Source organism: Tachyglossus aculeatus, chromosome 1 (assembly GCF_015852505.1).
Source record: "Tachyglossus aculeatus isolate mTacAcu1 chromosome 1, mTacAcu1.pri, whole genome shotgun sequence".
NCBI lineage: Eukaryota > Metazoa > Chordata > Mammalia > Monotremata > Tachyglossidae > Tachyglossus > Tachyglossus aculeatus.
In genome coordinates this window covers 47,513,442-47,533,648 of record NC_052066.1, presented here as the reverse complement: position 1 = coordinate 47,533,648, position 20,207 = coordinate 47,513,442, and the positions used below count along the sequence as shown (strand labels likewise).

General features: G+C 44.0%; 1 protein-coding gene across 1 annotated transcript in view; it reads right to left on the bottom strand.

The window, feature by feature from the left end:
* SGPP2 (sphingosine-1-phosphate phosphatase 2) overlaps positions 1–20,207 on the bottom strand; it is a 102,596-nt gene that overhangs the window by 32,839 nt on the left and 49,550 nt on the right. Inside the window, exons 2-3 of the mRNA XM_038749129.1 lie at positions 11,037–11,216; positions 2,184–2,273 (exon numbers count right to left, since the gene is read on the bottom strand). Of these exons, the coding sequence (XP_038605057.1) occupies positions 2,184–2,273; positions 11,037–11,216 (270 nt within the window). The remainder of the gene's footprint in view (positions 1–2,183; positions 2,274–11,036; positions 11,217–20,207) is intronic.

The window sequence follows — 20,207 nt, the reverse complement described above, 5'->3', positions numbered from 1 at the left end:
CCATCTAGACTCTCAGCTCGTTGTGGACAGGGAACATGACTGCCAACTCTATTGTGTTGTACTCTCCCAAGCACTTAGTACAGTGCTCTGCACTCAGTAAGTACTCAATAAATACCATTGAAACTGTGAACACGTCTTTCCTGTGGTTTGGCCAAGTGGACCCCCCCCCCCCCCGCCCCCATCCTTATCCCAGACGAGGAGTGAGAGGAGGGAGGTCTGTGATAATATTCATTCACTCAATCATATTTATTGAGCGCTTACTGTGTGCAGAGCACTGTACTAAGCGCTTGGGAAGTACAAGTCAACAACATATAGAGACGGTAAATCAATCAATCAATCAATCGTACTTACTGAGCACTTACTGTGTGCAGAGCACTGTACTAAGCGCTTGGGAAGTACAAGTTGGCAACATATAGAGACAGTCCCTACCCAACAACGGGCTCACAGTCCAGAATACCATTATTATTATTATTTAGACTTTTAGACTGTGAGCCCACTGTTGGGTAGGGACTGTCTCTATATGTTGCCAATTTGTACTTCCCAAGCGCTTAGAACAGTGCTCTGCACATAGTAAGTGCTCAATAAATACGATTGATGATGATTGATGATTATTACCACTATTATTACTATTATTGTATTTGTCAAGTGCTTACCCCATGTCTAGCACTGTTCTAAGCGCTGGGGTAGATTCAAGTTGTTCAAGTTCATCATCATCATCACCAATTGTATTTATTGAGCGCTTACTGTGTGCAGAGCACTGTACTAAGTGCTTGGGAAGTACAAGTTGGCAAAATATAGAGACAGCCCCTACCCAACAGTGGGCTCACAGTCTAGAAGGGGGAGACAGAGAACAAAACCAAACATATTAACAAACTAAAATAGTTTTTATTTATTAAAATAGAATAAAATAATAGTCTGGGTTGGACCCAGACCCTGCTACATGGGATTTATAGTTAAATAGCCTCCAGTCTAGAAGGGGGAGACAGAGAACAAAATCAAACATATTAACAAAATAAAATAAATAGTTTTTATTTATTAAAATAGAATAAAATAATAGTCTGGGTTGGACCCAGACCCTGCTACATGGGATTTATAGTTAAATAGCCTCCAAGCAGTGTGGCCTAATGAATAGAACATGGGCCGGAGAGTTAGAAGGGCCTTGGTTCTAATTCCTGCTCTGCCACTTGCCCTCTGTGTGACCTTGGGCAAGCCACTTCACTTCTCTGTGGCTCAATTCCTTCATCTGTTAAATGGGGATTAGAACTGGGAGCCCCATGTGGGCCATGGACTGCGTCCAACCTGATTAGCTTGTATCGATCCCAGGGCTTAGTACAGTTCCTGGCACAGAGTAAGCACTTAACAAATGCCATAAAAAAATTAAGAGGGATGACAAAATTTGTCCTCCCTGAGACCAACACTCATATCTGTGAGCCCACTGTTGGGTAGGGATTGTCTCTATATGTCACCAACTTGTACTTCCCAAGTGCTTAGTACAGTGCTCTGCACACAGTAAGCGCTCAATAAATATGATTGATTGATCGATTGATCTGTGTTCTCTGGATCGGTGGGTTGGAGGAGACCTCTTGAGCTCAGAGGTGCTCTCAGGCCTGCAAGTGTCATGGCTGGCAGTGCTCCCATGGAAGTGCCACAAAGTGGCTTTTACAGGTATGGTAAGAAGTTCCAGCAGACGCCACTCTTTTTATTTTACATCTTATAAATCAGGTGCTAAGTGTTCTCTCTTAATTGCCACATCTGAAGCTCCCAAGACCCAGAAGCCACCTGCTCTGCCCTTGAGGATATGGCTCGTTCCTACGCTTTCCAGCTCTGCCACTTGCCTGCTGTGCGACGTTGGGCAAGTCGCTTCACTTCTCTGTGCCTCAGTTCCCTCATCTGTAAAATGGGGGATCAAGACGGTGAGCCTCGTGTGGGACGTTGTGGGCAGAGAATGTGTCTGTTTATTCCGCTGTAGTGTACACAGTGCACACAGTAAGCTCTCAATAAATACGATTGAATGAATGACAGAATGAATGACAGAATTTGTGAAAGATGGCAAATCATCATCATCATCATCAATCGTATTTATTGAGTGCTTACTATGTGCAGAGCACTGTACTAAGCACTTGGGAAGTACAAATTGGCAACATATAAGGTATAATCCTTATAATATAAGGTATAATCCTTACCAGGACCGTATGCATTCCAGTATAAAGTCGGCTGAGAGATACCAGCGTAGAAAACAAGACTGCTGCCATTACTCCCACCTCAAAGGGGTACTGCGGAGGAAAAAGAAGAAGAAAATGAACATAACATGGCATTCTATGCTTTCGATTCTATATTGCTTCCATTCATTAGTGGCTGGACCCAGTGGGAGGGAAGGTCCCCAAATCCCCAGGCCTTTTTTTTCCTGCCACCAATGTTGGAAACGATCATTCATTCATTCAATCGTATTTATTGAGTGCTTACTGTGTGCAGAGCACTGTACTAAGTGCTTGGGAAGTACAAGTTGGCAATATATAGAGATGGTCACAGCAGTGGGCTCACATTCTAGATCAAATGGTAGGGAGGGGAAGGACTGTGGGGCTGGGGGATAGAGGTCATACTGAGAGCTCACCTCCTCCAGGAGGCCTTCCCAGACTGAGCCCCCTCCTTCCTCTCTCCCTCTTACAGTGCTCTGCACACAGTAAGCGCTCAATAAATATGACTGAGTGAATGAATGAATGAACAATAATTCCCCCTCCTCCCCCTCACCTCCTTCCCCTCCCCACAGCACCTGTATATATGTATATATGTTTGTACGCATTTATTTATTTATTTTATTTGTACATATTTATTCTATTTATTTTATTTTGTTAATATGTTTTGTCTTGTTGTCTGTCTCCCCCTTCTAGACTGTGAGCCCGCTGTTGGGTAGGGACCGTCTCTATATGTTGCCAACTTGGACTTCCCAAGTGCTGAGTCCAGTGCTCTGCACACAGTAAGCGCCCAATAAATACGATTCAATGAATGAATAAATGAACAAGGAATGAACTTGTTTTCCACCAGTGGGCAAAATAGGGCAGACAAGAGAATGAGCTCCATGGCCCAAGACCCTCCAGTCGCTACGGTGGTCGAGGTTTTGGGAAACAAACGTAATTTCCACTTCCACTGTTACTGGAAACGTTTCTAGACCGTGAGCCCACTGTTGGGTAGGGACTGTCTCTATATGTTGTCAACTTGCACTTCCCAAGCGCTTAGTACATTGCTCTGCACACAGTAAGCGCTCAATAAATACGATTGATTGATTGATTGATTATGGGGTGAACGTGGGGTCGGATGGCAATGGCTACATGGCCAATAGTAGCTTCCTGGAATTTTATGATGCGTATGTGTGTGCACACACACACACACACAGACACACACACACAAACACACACACACAACATTGTTATGTGGCATCTTGGGGAATGGTGGGGTTGGGAAAGCCAACTGCAGCTTCCTGGAATTTTATGACGCGTATGTGCGTGCATACACACACAGACAGACAGACAGACACACACACACACACACACACACACACACACACACAACGTTGTTATGTGGCATCTTGGGGAATGGTGGGGTTGGGAAAGCCAACAGTAGCTTCCTGGAATTTTATGATGCGTATGTGCGTGCATACACACACACACACACACACACACACACACACACAACGTTGTTATGTGGCATCTTGGGGAATGGTGGTGTTGGGAAAGCCAACAGTAGCTTCCTGGAATTTTATGATGTGTATGTGCGTGCATACACACACACACACACACACACACACACACAACGTTGTTATGTGGCATCTTGGGGAATGGTGGGGATGGGAAAGCCAACAGCAGCTTCCTGGAATTTTATGATGCGTATGAGCGAGCAGACACACACAGACACACACAGACACACACACACACACACACACACAAAACGTTGTTATGGGGCATCTTGGGGAATGGTGGTGTTGGGAAAGCCAACAGTAGCTTCCTGGAATTTTATGGCGTGTATGTGCGTGCATACACACAGACAGACAGACAGACAGACACACACACACACACACACACACACACACACACACACACACAACAACGTTGTTGTGTGGCATCTTGGGGAATCTTTGGGCTAGCTGAGGAGCCGGGCTGCCCAGCAGGGGGCACCGCCGAATCAGCCAAAAAGGGCCCAGAAAAAACTCTTAACCAGAAGCTCGGAAAGTCTACAAAAGCAGAGAGGCCTTCCTTCTGCTGAGCGGATTAGGACATCACCCGTAGCAGGCACTCACCACTTCCCCGGGGTGAACCGAAGCCGTTTGCTAATTACAACGGCAGACCGTTTATGCAAATACCCCCGGGAACTGGCAACCTCCGGCGGGGCTCGGGCAGGGAATTGTGTCTGTCTGTTGTTCCCTGAGCTTGGTCCAGTGCTTTGTACGCAGTAAGCGTTCAGTAAATACGATTGGAAGGATTGAATGAATTCCTTTAGGACCAAACGGGGAAGGGGTTTCTAGTTTTCTGGGTTGTAAGATGCGAGATGACACAAGTACACACGTATATATACACACACACCCGAATTGCAGCATCTATCAATTAATAGTATGTTCAGTCGATACTTCACACTGCTGCCCAGATCATCTTTGTCCAGAAACGCTCTGGGCATGTTACTCCCCTCCTCAAAAATCTCCAGTGGCTTCCAGTCAACCTACGCATCAAGCAAAAACTCCTCACTCTCGGCTTCAAGGCTGTCCATCACCTCGCCCCCTCCTACCTCACCTCCCTTCTCTTCTTCTCCAGCCCAACCCACACCCTCCGCTCCTCTGCTGCTAACCTCCTCACTGTGCCTCATTCTCCCCTGTCCCACCATCGACCCCCAGCCCACCTCATCCCCCGGGCCTGGAATGCCCTCCCTCTGCCCATCCGCCAAGCTAGCTCTCTTCCTCCTTTCAAGGCCCTGCTGAGAGCTCACCTCCTCCAGGAGGTCTTCCCAGACTGAGCCCCTTCCTTCCTCTCCCCCTCATCCCCCTCTCCATCCCCCCATCTTACCTCCTTCCCTTCCCCACAGCACCTGTATATATGTATATATGTTTGTACATATTTCTCTATTTATTTATTTATTTATTTTACTTGTACATATCTATCCTATTTATTTTATTTGGTTAGTATGTTTGGTTTTGTTCTCTGTCCTCCAGGAGGCCTTCCCAGACTGAGCCCCCTTTTTCCTCTCCTCCTCCCCCACCACCCTACCTCCTTCCCCTCCCCACTGCACCTGTATATTTTTGTATAGATTTATTACTCTATTTATTTTACTTGTACATATTTACTATTCTATTTATTTTGTTAATAATGTGCATCTAGCTTTACTTCTATTTATTCTAATGACTTGACACCTGTCCAAATGTTTTGTACTGTTGTCTGTCTCCCCCTTCTAGACTGTGAGCCCATTATTGGGTAGGGACCATCTCTATATGTTGCCAACTTGTACTTCCAAAGTGCTTAGTACAGTGCTCTGCACACAGTAAGCGCTCAATAAATATGATTGAATGAATGGATGGATGAATGAATGAATACTGTGTGCAGAGCACTGTCCCAAGCACTTAGGCCAATATAGTTATGCTATTGCCCCATATCTCGAGTGGCCAAGGGTAGAACTCAAGAACACCAGAAACAGAAACACATGTGATGTCCCATATGTTATGCCAAGCATGTGGTACATGGTGATGTTATCGTGGCAGTTGGGGAATATGCCAAATTTGCCTGAAACTAAAGCATTTGTTTGATGGGATTCCTACTCCTCCTACCCCTGCTACTTGATCCAGAGCTAGCGAATTTCCCTCCCAGAGCTGTGTGAACATATTCATGCCTTCCAAGCTACAGAACTTGGTGACAGGATGTCGCTGAGGAGGGAGGATGGGTGCTGAAGAGAAATGTCAGTTACAAAGTCATCTGATATTATAACTACATCAGACAGGGGATTAGATTGTAAGCTCGTTGTGGGCAGAGAACATGTCTGCTAAGTCTCCTGTACTGTAATAATAATAATGATAATATTTGTTAAGCGCTTACTATGTGCCGAGCACTGTTCTAAGTGCTGGGGTAGATCCAAGGTAATCAGGTTGTCCCATGTGGGGCTCACAGTCTTAATCCCCATTTTACAGATGAGGTAACTGAGGCACAGAGAAGTGAAGTGACTTGCCCAAAGTCAGACAGTTGATAAGTGGCATAGCCGGGATTAGAACCCACAACCTCTGACTCTCAAGCCCAGGCTCTTTCCACTAAGCCATGCTGCATACTCTTCCAAGCGCTTACTACAGTGCTCTGCACATAGTAAGCACTCAAGAAACACCACTGATTGATTGATTAGGACAGGCCAGATGGAAGCTGGATGAATGCCCCCCTTATGAAAGAGATCAATGCTAAATACTTATACTTGGAGCTCCCTGTGGGACAGGGACTGTGTCCAACTTGATTAAATTGTATCTAACCCAGTGCTTAGAACAGTATTTGACACATAGTATTTAGTATAGTGCTCTGCACACAGTAAGTGCTCAATAAATGCAATTGACTGACATAGTAAGCATTTAAGTACAATAACACGGGTTTGGGAGTCAGAGGACATGGGTTCTAATCCTGGCCCTGCCACTTGTCTGCTGTGTGACCTTAGGCATGTCACTTCACTTCTCCATGCCCGTTACCTCATCTGTAAAATGGGGATTAAGACTGTGAGTCCCACGCAGGACAACCTGATTACCTTGTATCTACCCCAGTGCTTAGAAAAGTGCTTGGCACATAGTAAGCACTAAACAAATACTATAATAATAATAACAGTGACAACAATAATAATAATAATAAGTACCAGGTTGGGAGCTGCAAGTAGAGCCCGAAAACTTCAGTGCAAATGGACATAAAGAGGGATTCATTCGTCCATTCATTCAATCGTATTTATTGAGCGCTGTGTGTAGAGCACTGTACTAAGCATTTGGAAAGCACAATACAGCAATAGAGAGAGACAATCCCTGCCCACAACGGGCTCACAGTCTAGAGTTCCATTATTATTATTATTAAATGCCATTATTAGAGTGATCAGAGGGATCAAAGCAATCACAATCTACTCCTCTGAGGTGGTTTCCATAGTGTAGTGGTTATCACGTTCACCTCACACGCAAAAGGTCCCCGGTTCGAAACCGGGCAGAAACAAGTCCAATTTTCCCCTTTTAGACTGTGAGCCCACTGTTGGGTAGGGACTGTCTCTATATGTTGCCAATTTGTACTTCCCAAGCGCTTAGTACAGTGCTCTGCACACAGTAAGCGCTCAATAAATACGATTGATGATGATGATGATTATTTTGAGATTCTTTATAAAAGGAGTCGTCTTGTATCAAATAACTCAGTTCCACTTCAACTAAGAGTTGGAGTCTGCAACACTTGAGGGAGAGGTCCACCTATGTCCTCATTCTCAAATCTTCCCTCTCCCTCTGACTTCCAGCCTTGGAGCTAGGAAACAGTTAAGTAGGGAAGAGAATAGGAAAGGTGCTAATATTTAGCAACTCACTACCTCTCCCTGGACCAGGCTAGCAGTCTTTGTCTTACTCCATTGAGTCGCTTCTGACCCAAAGCGACACCACGGACACATCTCTTCCAGAACGTCCCGCTCTCCATCTGCAATCGTTCTGGTAGTGGATCCAGAGAGTTTTCTTGGTAAAAATACGGAAGTAAACTCAAGTCTCCCCCTCGACTCTCTCCCATGCTGCTGCTACCCAGCACGGGTGAGTTTTGACTTGTAGCAAATTGTCTTCCACTTGCTAGCCACTGGCCAAGCCAGGAATGGAAAGGATAGGCCTCTGCTTGACTCTCTCTCCCATAGCCAAGACGGGTAGAGTATTGGAAACTCTCCAGTGTGACCCTGAGAGTGGAAAACTAGCAGTAGGAAGCCTAAATTTGATATGGGAACATACTTGGGTCTTCTTCTTGAAAGACTGAATGCGGTTCTATACATAATTGACATTAGAAGATAAACGTTATCTGAGCAAGGAGTCTAATAGCTATTCTGGGCACTATTGTATTCTTAAAATAGGGCTGCCTTACATCATTCATTTCTAAATGCAATCCGTTTTAAACCATTCATTTCGAGATTCCCCCCCCTTTTAGACTCCCCCTTTTAGACTGTGAGCCCACTGTTGGGTAGGGACTGTCTCTATATGTTGCCAATTTGTACTTCCCAAGCGCTTAGTACAGTGCTCTGCACATAGTAAGCGCTCAATAAATACGATTGATGATGATGATGATGATGATGAGATTTAGTGTAGGTCCTGGAATGCCCTCAAATTTAGGGAATAGCACAGGATTATAACAGAGATTATATAATTCAGAGGTGCTAATGATGATGATGATGGTATTTGTTAAGCGCTTACTATGTGCTAGGCAATGTTCTAAGCGCTGGAATAGATATATGATAAATCGGGCTGGACACAGTCCCTATCCCACATAGGGCTCACAGCCTTAATCCCCATTTTACGGATGAGGGAACCAAGGCACAGAGAAGTTAAGCGACTTGTCCAAGGTTATACAGCAGACAAGTGGTGGATCTGGGATTAGAACCCATGACCTTCTGAGTCCCAGGCCCAGGATCTATCCACTAGGCCATGCTGCTTCTAATGGTCCCACCTCTTTAAGAGGTCCTGAACGTTAGACAAATATTCTTTCGAAGAGAAGACTTTCAGCGGGGCTTTGTTTTGTCCTTCCCAATATCCTTCCCAAGTCCACAGAGGGGACTTGAAAAATTCAAGTGTGCCAGAAGAAGAGCTGAGATGGAAAAGTCCTTCTGCCACTCCACAGCTGTTCAAAGCCTTACAACTCTCATGTACGGCTTTCAGGGAAGCAACATGGTCTAGTGGAAAGAAAACAGGCTTGGGAGTCAGAGGACCTGGATTCTAAACCCAACTCCATCACTTGTTTTCTGTGTGACCTTGAACTAGTCACTTAACTTATCTTTGCCTCAGTTACCCCATCTGTGAATTGGTGATTAAGACTGTGAGCCTCATGTGGGACAGGGACTGTGTCCAACCTGATTACCTTGTATCTACCCCAGTGTTTAGAACAGTGCTTGGCACATAGAGGGCATTAAACAAATACCATAATTACTATTCTTCTTCTTACTATTATTATTATTATGTGGGGACCATCAATTTTATAGAATTTGAGTTTCCGTTCCTGCACCAGCAACAAGATTACAATCAGGTGATAATAATAAAAATAATAGTAATGGTATTAGTTAAGTGCTTATTATATGCCAGGCACTGTTCTAAGCACCGAGGTAGATACAAGATAATCAGGTCCCACACGGGGCTCACAGGTATGAGGGAGAAGAGGTACAGAGTTCTCATTTTACAGTTGCAGTAACTGAGACACAGAGAAGTTAAGTGACTGCCCCAAGGTCACACAATCGGTATGTGGAAGAGCGGGGATTACAAACCAGTTCCTTCTTATCCCCAGGCCTATGCTCCTCATATTTCCATGAGTTTATATTTATATTATATTCATAAAAACATCCAAAACAGAGCTGTACAACAAAAGCACTGCCCATGAGCATTATGATTAAAATATAGGAGGCTGGCGACCCAGGCCAGGAGAGACATGAGGCCCCTGAGGGGGCAGGGACTACATCTGATACCCACTTGTATATTCTCTCCCAGCGCTTAGTACAGCACTCCGCACTGCAGTAAGTACTTAATAAGTACTATTACTCCAAGTGCTGAAGAAGGTGAAAGACAGAACCCAATATTTGGTTCAACCAACATTCAAACCCCTTTACTGTCATTAGATCTCACTGCAAGTGACTCAAACATCCTCAGTGACTCTGCTACAGTGTAGTAATAATAATAATAATAATAATTTATCTCCCCCTTTTAGACTGTGAGCCCACTGTTGGGTAGGGACTGTCTCTATATGTTGCCAATTTGTACTTCCCAAGCGCTTAGTACAGTACTCTGCACACAGTAAGCACTCAATAAATATGATTGATGATGATGATGATGATAATAATAGTATTTGATAGGAGCTTACTATGTGCCAAGCACTGTTCCTGGGGTAGATCCAAGGTAATCAGGTTCTCCCATGTGGGGCTCACAGTCTAAATCTCCATTTTACAGATGAGGTAACTGAGGCACAGAGAAGTGAAGTGACTTGCCCAAAGTCACAAAGCTGACAAGTTAGCAGAGCCGGGATTAGAACCACGACCTCCCAAGCTCGTGCTCTTTCCAATAAGCCACACTGCTTCCCTAAGCTCCTTGTGGGTGGAGAATTCATTCATTCTTTCAGTCGTATTTATTGAGCGCTTACTGTGTGCAGAGCACTGTCCTAAGCGCTTGAGAAGTACAAGTTGGCAACATATAGAGAAGGTCCCTACCCAACAACGGGCTCACAGTCTAGAAGGGGGAGACAGACAACAAAACAAAACATGTGGACAGGTGTCAAGTCATCAGAATAAATAGAAATAAAGCTAGATGCACACCATTAACAAAATATATAGAATAGTAAATATGTACAATTATGAGAAGCAGCGTGGCTCAATGGAAAGAGCCCGGGCTCTGGAGTCAGAGGTTATGGGTTCAAATCCCAGCTCCGCCAACTGTCAGCTGTGTGACTTTGGGCAAGTCACTTAACATCTCTAGGCCTCAGTTTCCTCAACTGTAAAATGGGGATTAAGACTGTGAGCCCCCCGAGGGACAACCTGATCACCTTGTAACCTTCCCAGTGCTTAGAACAGTGCTTTGCACATAGTAAGCGCTTAATAAAAATGTTATTATTATTATTATTATTACAAGTAAAATAGAGTCATTTCATTACTCTGTACCCTCTAAGCACTTAATACAGTGTGCATAATTCCAAGTGCATACTCAAAAAATGTTTCTACTACAACTATTGAAGGGAATAAGAGGAAAATCTTGAACAAAAGTAATCATTCCAACTTCGACCTCCCACCAATTCCCTAGTTGGGGTTGGGGATGAGGGAGTGTCCAGAGGGTGTCTTCTTACCTTGTATCGGTTCATAGTGGAAATGAGTAATGTGAAAGATAAGGCTGTTGCAGCCATAGTATGAGTAGATGGCATTCCATACTCAGAAATTACTCTCTTTTCTAGCTGCACGACCGGCGGAGAGAAGGGACGAGGCCACTTCAGGATATCCTTAGAGATCTGGCCGATATACATAACCACCTGCAAAAATAAAACATTGAAATAAAGTGAAATAAAATGAATACACCTTCTGATCAAAGGTTTTTATCGCCTTTGCCTCTATAGCAGGGAGAGAAAAGGAGGGAGAGTGGAAGAAAGAGTGAGAGAGGGAGAGAAATCAATCATACTGATTGAGTGCTTACCGTGTGCAGAGCACTGTACTGAGCACATGGAAGAGTACAATACAACAGAATTGGTGGACTTGTTCCCTGCCCACCATGAAGAAGTGAGAAAAAAAGTGTGTGTGTGAGAGAGAGAGAGAGAATATTCTCCCTGCCAACTTCTCACCCATGCCCTAACTCTGGCCTGGAAAGCTCTCCCTCTTCATGTCTGACAGACAATTACTCTCCCCACTTTCAAAATCTTATTGAAGATATATCTCTTTCAAGAGGCCTTTCCTAAACCCTCATTTCCTCTTCTCTTAGCCCCTTCCACATCGCCCTGATCTTCTTCTTTTGTCCACCCCTCCCTTAGCTCCACAGCGCTTATGTACATATATGTAATTTATTCATTTATATCAGTATCTGCCTCCCCTCTAGACTGTAAGCCCGTTGTGGGCAGGGTATGTGTCTACCAATTCTGTTGTACGCTTATATTGTACTTTCCTAAGTATTTAGTACGGTGTTCTGCACGAAGCAAGTGCTCAATAAATACAACGGATTGATTGATTAGAGTTGGCTTATATGACTTGTCTTCCATCTACTTCATTGCTCCTGATCATTTGCAGATCAGGAGAGAGGTATTCTGCCGCCAATTTGAAACCACAATTCCATGTACAGTTTTGAAATAGTTGCTCTAGTTCCAATCCTTACAGAAGCGTAGCTCCAACTTTCTGTTCCACAGAATATAAAATATTTGTGTTTTCCCTGAGGAAAGACAGGGAGGAAGGAAATAATGATTGGGGCTCTGAATAATAAAACTGTCCCCCTGTTATGATTTAGCAAACGATATTTTTGACTCCCTGAAATTTAATGGGATAGGGACTGTGTCCAATCTGCATATGCTGTATCTCCCTCAGTATGTACTACAGTATTCAACACATATTATCCGTGTTCTTTTCTGTGAAAGGCAAGAGAGAACTAAGGATAGCATTTTTACAACTGCCGTTTCCTCTATTCAGGTACTTTTACAAATCTATGAAATGAGAGTGACTGGAGCAGTTGCTCAAATCAATTAATCAATCAATGGTATTTATTGAGCCCTTTCTATATGCACGGCACTGTACTATAAGCACTTGGGAGAGTACGAAACAGAGTTGGTAGACATGCTCCCCACCCAGAAGGCGCTTACAGTGCCCATTCGTTCAATCGTATTTATTGAGCGCTTACTGTGTGCAGAGCACTGTACTAAGCGCTTGGGAAGTACAGGTCGGCAACATATAGAGACAGTCCCTTCCCAACTATGGGCTCAAAGTCTAGAAGGGAGCCCAGAGGGGGAGACAGGCGTTAAAATAAATTACAGCTACATACATAAATCTTGTGGGGCTGAGGGTGGGGTGAATATCATGTGCTTCCCTCAGAGAGGGAAGAATTCTGTTTACTTCTATTCCTTTAGGGTTGAAGTAGGTGTTCCTTAGCAGTGCTTGGCACATAGTAAGCGCTTTACAAATACCATAATAAAAATAGGTATCATTTTCTGGAAAGGTTTCATTTTCTAGACTGGAAGCTCATTGTGGGCAGGGAACGTGTCTGCCAATTCTGTTGTACTGTACTCTCGAGTGCTTAGTACAGTGCTGTACACATAGTAAGTGCTCAATAAATACTGTTGATGATAATAGGCCCTTAACAGGCACTTACTTCTCTTAGGTTATTTCCATTGGCTTTTCCTCTTCAAAACCATTTTTGGTCTTATTGCAGGGTGTACTGTTTTCGCAAACTACCCGCAACTGGTATTTTGAAATCAGCCTGGTCAGTCCCTAATTCTTGAGGATGTTCTGTGCATTTAGTGGCCTGAACCATTTAACCTATTTAATCCCCCATGAGCTTAGGGAATGCTTCCAGGTCCCAGAGAGGCTGCATAACAAGCACCACATGTTCCTTGGAAGTTTACATTGGGGTTATAAAACCACATCACCCTTGACTATGTACAGCAGGAGATGCCTTGGAGAGTACAAAACCTCAGTGAAAATTCTACAGCGTTCCACAGCGACAGTTCTCCCAGGTCATTGAAGCTTTCCCATGTACTTTCTTTATGTCCACCACCGCTTCTGAGTAGCATACAGCAATTTTTTCAAATGATAATCCTACCTTCTCCCAGAAACCAGAAGGGAAAAATCAGGTATAATCTACTATTGTCAGAGTTGACACAATTACAGATTTCATTAGTATATTACTAGCCATCCCCCCCATCTTACCTCCTTCCCTTCCCCACAGCACCTGTATATATGTATATATGTTTGTACATATTTATTACTCTATTTATTTATTTATCTTACTTGTACATACCTGTTCTATTTATTTTATTTTGTTAGTATGTTTGGTTTTGTTCTCTGTCTCCCCCTTCTAGACTGTGAGCCCGCTGTTGGGTAGGGACTGTCTCTATGTGTTGCCGACTTGTACTTCCCAAGCGCTTAGTACAGTGCTCTGCACACAGTAAGCGCTCAATAAATAAGATTGATTGATTGATTGATAGTATTATGATTATTACATTTGTTAAGCACGTCCTATGTGCCAAGTTCATTCATTCATTCAATCGTATTTATTGAGCGCTTACTGTGTGCAGAGCACTGTACTAAGCGCTTGGGAAGTACAAGTTGGCAACATAACGGTTCCTACCCAACAGCGGGCTCACAGTCTAGAAGGGGGAGACAGACAATAAAACAAAACATATTAACAAAATAAAATAAATAAAATAAATATGTACAAGTAAAATAGAGTAATAAATACATACAAACATATATACATATATACAGGTGCTGTGAGGAGGGGAAGGAGGTAAGGCGGGGGAGATGGGGAGGGGGAGGAGGGGGAATTATTGTTCATGCATTCACTCAGTCATATTTATTGAGTGTTTACTGTGTGCAGAGCACTGTACTAAGCGCTTGGGAAGTACAAGTTGGCAACATATAGAGATGGCTCCTACCCAACAGCGGGCTCACAGTCTAGAAGGGGGAGACAGACAACAAAACAAAACATATTAACAAAATAAAATAAATAGGATAAATCTGTACAAGTAAACTAAATAGAGTAATAAAGACGTACAAACATATATACATATATACAGGTGCTGTGGGGAGGGGAAGGATGTAAGGCGGGGGAGATGGGGAGGGGGAGGAGGGGGAATTATTGTTCATTCATTCACTCAGTCATATTTATTAAGCACTTACTGTGTGTAGAGCATGGTACTAAGTGTTTGGCTGGGAGAGATACCAGCTAATCAGGTTGGGCACATTCCTTGTCCCACATGGGGCTCAGAGTCTAAGTAGGAGGGAGAAGCAGCACGGCCTAGTGGAAAGAGCACGAGCCTAGAAGTCAGAGGACCTGGGTTCTAAATACAGCTCTGCCAATTGCTTGCTGTGTGACCTTGGTCAAGTCACTTAACTTCTCAGTGTGTCCGTTTCCTCCACTGTAAAATGAGTATTAAATATCTGTTCTCCCTCCTATACTGAGAAGTAGCGTGGCTCAGTGGAAAGAGCATGGGCTTTGGAGTCAGAGGTCATGGGTTCAAATCCCAGCTCCGCCACTTGTCAGCTGTGTGACTGGGCAAGTCACTTAACTTCCTGTGCCTCGGTTACCTCATCTATAAAATGGGGATGATGACTGTGAGCCTCACGTGGTACAACCTGATCACCTTGTAACCTCCCCAGCGCTTAGAACAGTGCTTTGCACATAGTAAGTGCTTAATAAATGCCATCATTATTACTGTGAGCCCCATCCGGGACAGGGATTGTGTCCAACCTAATTAACTTGTATCTACCGCAGTTCTTACAGCAGTGCTTGACACATGGCAAGCACTTAACAAATACCATCAAAAAGCAGGTATTGTAGCCCCATTTTGCAGTTGAGGAAACTGAGGCACAGAGAAGTTAAGTGACTTGCCCAAGGTCACATTCAGAGCAGGCAAGTGACAGAGCAAAGATTAGAACCCAGGCCCTCTGTGAAAGAATAGCTTGGAAAAAGAATTTTTCGCTGTGATGGAAGTGTTAGTATTGATATTTAACACATGGAACTCAGAACCAACAGGAAAAAATTGAACTATCCTTGGTGCTCTCCTATTACAGCTCAGTTGCACACTTCACTTCACACAATTTGCGCTTCTAACACCCACCTATTTACTGTTTCTCAATCTCATCTGTCTCGCCGTCAACTCCTTACGCACACCCTCTTTCCTGCATGGAATTCCTTCTCCCTTGGTATCCCCATTCCCCCAGCCTTACCTCCTTCCCCTCCCCACAGCTCCTGTATATATTATGTATATATGTTTGTACATATTTATTACTCTATTTATTTATTTGTACATGTTTATTCTATTTATTTTATTTTGTTAATATGTTTTGTTTTGTTGTCTGTCTCCCCCTTCTAGACTGTGAGCCCACTGTTGGGTAGGGACCATCTCTATATGTTGCCAACTTGTACTTCCCAAGCGCTTAGTACAGTGCTCTGCACACAGTAAGTGCTCAGTAAATACGATTGAATGAATGAATGAATGAATGAATGACAGACGACCACTTTCGCCATCTTCAAAGCCCTCCTAAAGTCATATCTCCTCTAGGAAACCTTCCCTGATAAATCTCTCATCTCCCAACCCCATTTTCCCTCCCTTCTTTGTCAACACTACACATTAGCCCATATCATACATAAGTCCAAAGCTTGTGAGAAGCAGTGTGGCTAAGTGGAAAAAATATTGTCCTGGGTGGGATTCAGAGGTTGTGGGTTCTAACCCCAGATCCACCATTTACCTGCTGTGTGACCATGGGGAAGTTAATTCACTTCTCTGGGCCTTAGTTCCCTCATCAGCAAAATGGGGAGTCAATGCCTGTTCTCCCTCCCATTTAGACTGTTAGTCCATGTGGAACCTGATTTCTTGTAACTACCCTAGTACGATGTTTTACACATATTAAATGCTTAACAAATACAACAATTATTATTACCCAGTAAACACTTCAGAATTCAGCCCACCTTCTCCTCCACAGCATTTATGCATGTAACCTTATACCCTGTTGCTTCTGCAATTTATTTTAACGTCTGTGTCCCCAGCTACAGTGTAAACTCAGAGGGCGGAGATCATTCATTCATTCAATCATATTTATTGAGCGTTTACTGTGTGCAGAGCACTGTACTAAGCACTTGGAAAGTACAATTCGGTAACATACAGAGACGGTCCCTACCCAACAACGGGCTCACAGTCTAGAAGGACTGATTGATGGCCTAGTCTTCATGGGACTCTTCTCCCCCCTTGAGATTAAGTCCAGTCTGTCTCCAATGAAGAAGAATACTGCAACAATTATTATTGCTAGTGAAATGATAAGGGACTTGGGAAATTTAAGGTGCTCAGTGTGTGATTAGCGACTATAAAGGTCACAATACTGGAGGCCTTGTGAAACACTGTCATTGTCATCAATGGAATTAGGTCACTGCCCCTCTGAGCAATGAGCCTAGAATAGAAAGCAAACTAAGTGATGAGAGGTTACAGAAAGGGCAAGGCTTCTTTGAGAAGGGTCTTAAGACTCTGACAAATACACTCTTATTGGAGAATACCAGAAGCTTTGACACCTCCAAGTACTGACTTCGAAAAAATGAAGCAAACAGGTTACTTGAAAATAGTTCTATCTTCCCTAAAGCGGTAAGTTTTATCCTGTCTGTCTAAGACCAGGCAATGACAGTGTTTTAAATGTAACCTGGGCCCCATTCTAAATCTGGAAGAGGCAAAAGAATGGCTCCCAGTTAAGAATCAGAAGCCCGTTCTGAGCCTGGCAGCATGTTATAATGGCCAAACTATTTCCAGATGATTTAACATTTGAGCTTGTCAAAACATTGAGACCCTGTGGGACTTTGATCATGAAGATACCTGGAACACCCTGAGCCAAGGGCTCCTCATGGCGTTGCTGCTTGCTTGGAGCCCTGGTTAATGGAAAAGATAATAATAGTAATGGTATTTATTAAGCGCTTAACAATAACAATAATAATGACATTTATTAAGCACTTACTATGTGCAAAGCACTGCTCTAAGTGCTGGGGAACTTGTACTTCCCAAGCTCTTAGTACAGTGCTCTGCACACAGTAAGCGCTCAATAAATACAATTGATTGATTGGGGAGGTTACAAGGTGATCAGGTTGCCCCACGGGGGGCTCACAGTTTGAATCCCCATTTTACATTTTCACCAACAGCTCCATTCCCCCTCCTTCTTCTTTCTTTCTTTTTGGTATTTGTTAAGCGCTTACTATGTGCCTGGCACTGAACTAAGCATGGGGGTGGATGCAAGCAAATCGGGTTGGACACGGTCCCTATCCCACTTGGGGCTCACAGTCTCAATCCCTCCATTTTACAGATGAGGTAACTAAGGCACAGAGAAGGCAAGTGACTTACCCAAGGTCACACAGTGGACAATTCAATTCAATTCAATCGTATTTATTGAGCGCTTACTGTGTGCTTAGCACTGTACTAAGTGTTGGGAAGTACAAGTTGGCAACATATAGAGACGGTCCCTGCCCAATAGTGGGCTCACAGTCTAGAAGACTGTGACAAGTGGCGGAGTCGGGATTAGAACCTGTGACCTCCTGATTCCCATGCTGGTGATCTATCCATTACGCCATGCTGCTTCTTGTGATTCCCACTTCATCATCTTCCCCCTGTATTCCCACCTCCCCCGCCCCAGAGCCCCACATTCCTGCCACCGCTCCCTCAGTGGCCACCTTCCTCATGCTACTATGTACTGATCGATCATTTCCTTTCCCTGTCCAGCAGCCAACAGAACGAGCAGTTTGGCCTAGTGGGAAAGAACACAGGCCTGGGGGGTCAGAGGACCTGGGTTCTACCCCCGGCTCTGACATTTGTCTGCTGTGTGATCTTAATCAATCAATCAATCAATCAATTGTATTTATTGAGTGCTTACTGTGTGCAGAGCACTGTACTAAGCGCTTGGGAAGTACAAGTTGGCAGCATAACTTGCCTTAACGGATAACAGATCTTAACTAATCTGTGCCTTAGTTTCTTCATCTGTAAAATATCAGTCAGTCAATGGCATTTATTGAATTCTTTCTGTGTACAGAACATTCATTCAGTCGTACTTATTGAGTGCTTACTGTGTGCAGAGCACTGTACTAAGAACACTGTACTAAGTGCGGAGAAGCAGCATGGCTCAGTGGAAAGAGCACTGGCTTTGGAGTCAGAGGTCATGGGTTCAAATCCCCGCTCCGCCAACTGTCAGCTGTGTGACTTTGGGCAAGTCACTGAACTTCTCTGTGCCTCAGTTACCTCATCTGTAAAATGGGGATTAAAATTGTGTGAGCCCACTGTGGGGCAACCTGATCACCTTGTAACCTCCCCAGCGCTTAGAACAGTGCTTGGCACATAGTAAGCGCTTAACAAATACCAACATTATTATTATTGTTATTAAGTGCTGGGGAGATGATGATGATGATGATGGCATTTGTTAAGCGCTTACTATGTGCAGAGCACTGTTCTAAGTGCTGGGGGGGATACAAGGTGATCAAGGTGTCCCACGTGGGGCTCACAGTCTTCATCCCCATTTTACAGATAGGGGAACTGAGGCTCTGAGAAGTTAAGTGACTTGCCCAAGGTTACACAGCGGAATGCTACAATAAACAGACACATTCCCTGCCCACAATGAGCTTAAAGTCCCTGTTCTCCCTCCCCCTTAGACTGTCAGCTCCTTGTGGGGACAGGGATGGTGTCCAACCTGAAGATATTGTATCTACCCCAGTGCTTAGTACAATGCCTGGCACATAGTGAGCACTTAACAGACATCATTAAAAGAAAAAAAATCAATCTAGTGGAGAAGATCAACACTCAAATCATTTACAGATAGGATACGTCATTCAATCGTATTTACTGAGCATTTACTGTGTGCAGAGCACTGTTCTCAATAGTGTATCAATTAATGGTATTTACTGAGAGATTACTGTTTTAAGCAGTTGGGCAAGCACAATAATAATTATATAGTAATTGTGGTATTTGTTAAGCAGTACTATGGATCAAGCCCTGCTGTTCTAAGGGCTGGGGTAGATACAAGATAATTGGGATGGACACAATCCCTGTTCCACAAAGGGCTCACAGTCTCAATCCCCCTTTTACAGATGACGGAACTGAGTCCCAGAGAAGTGAAGTGACTTGCCCAAAGTTACACAGCAGACAAGTGGCAGAGTCACATTTGAACCCAGGTCCTTCTGATTCCCAGGCCCGTCCTCTATCCACTAGGCCAGGTTGATGTGTACACAAATGGTAAAGGCAGTTAGGAGTGCCACAGTGCTTCAGTGGTCCAGAAATACTGAAGTGGCAGTTGCAGGGATGTAGCCTGGGGACTAAGCAATTCATTCAGTCGTATTTATTGAGCGCTTACTGTGCACAGAGCACTGTAGTAAGCACTTGGGAGAGCCCAACATCACAAAAAACAGACCCAATCCCTGCCCACAACGAGTTAATGGTCTAAAGAGGGGGAGACAGACATTAATATTGATACAGTGCCTGGCACACAGTAAGCACTTAAATACTATTAAAAAATCAGGGAAGGTTCCTTGGAGATGTGATTTTTAGAAGCAATTTGAAGATGGGGAGAACCCTGGTCGGTCAGATTTAAAGTGGGAGTGTGGGCTCAGTGGAAAGAGCATGGGCTTTGGAGTCAGAGGTCATGGGTTCAAATCCCGGCTCTGCCAATTGTCAGCTGTGTCAGACTTTGGGCAAGTCACTTAACTTCTCTGTGCCTCAGTTGCCTCATCTGTAAAATGGGGATGAAGACTGTGAGCCCCGCAAGGGACAACCTGATCACCTTGTAACCTCCCCAGCACTTGGAACAGT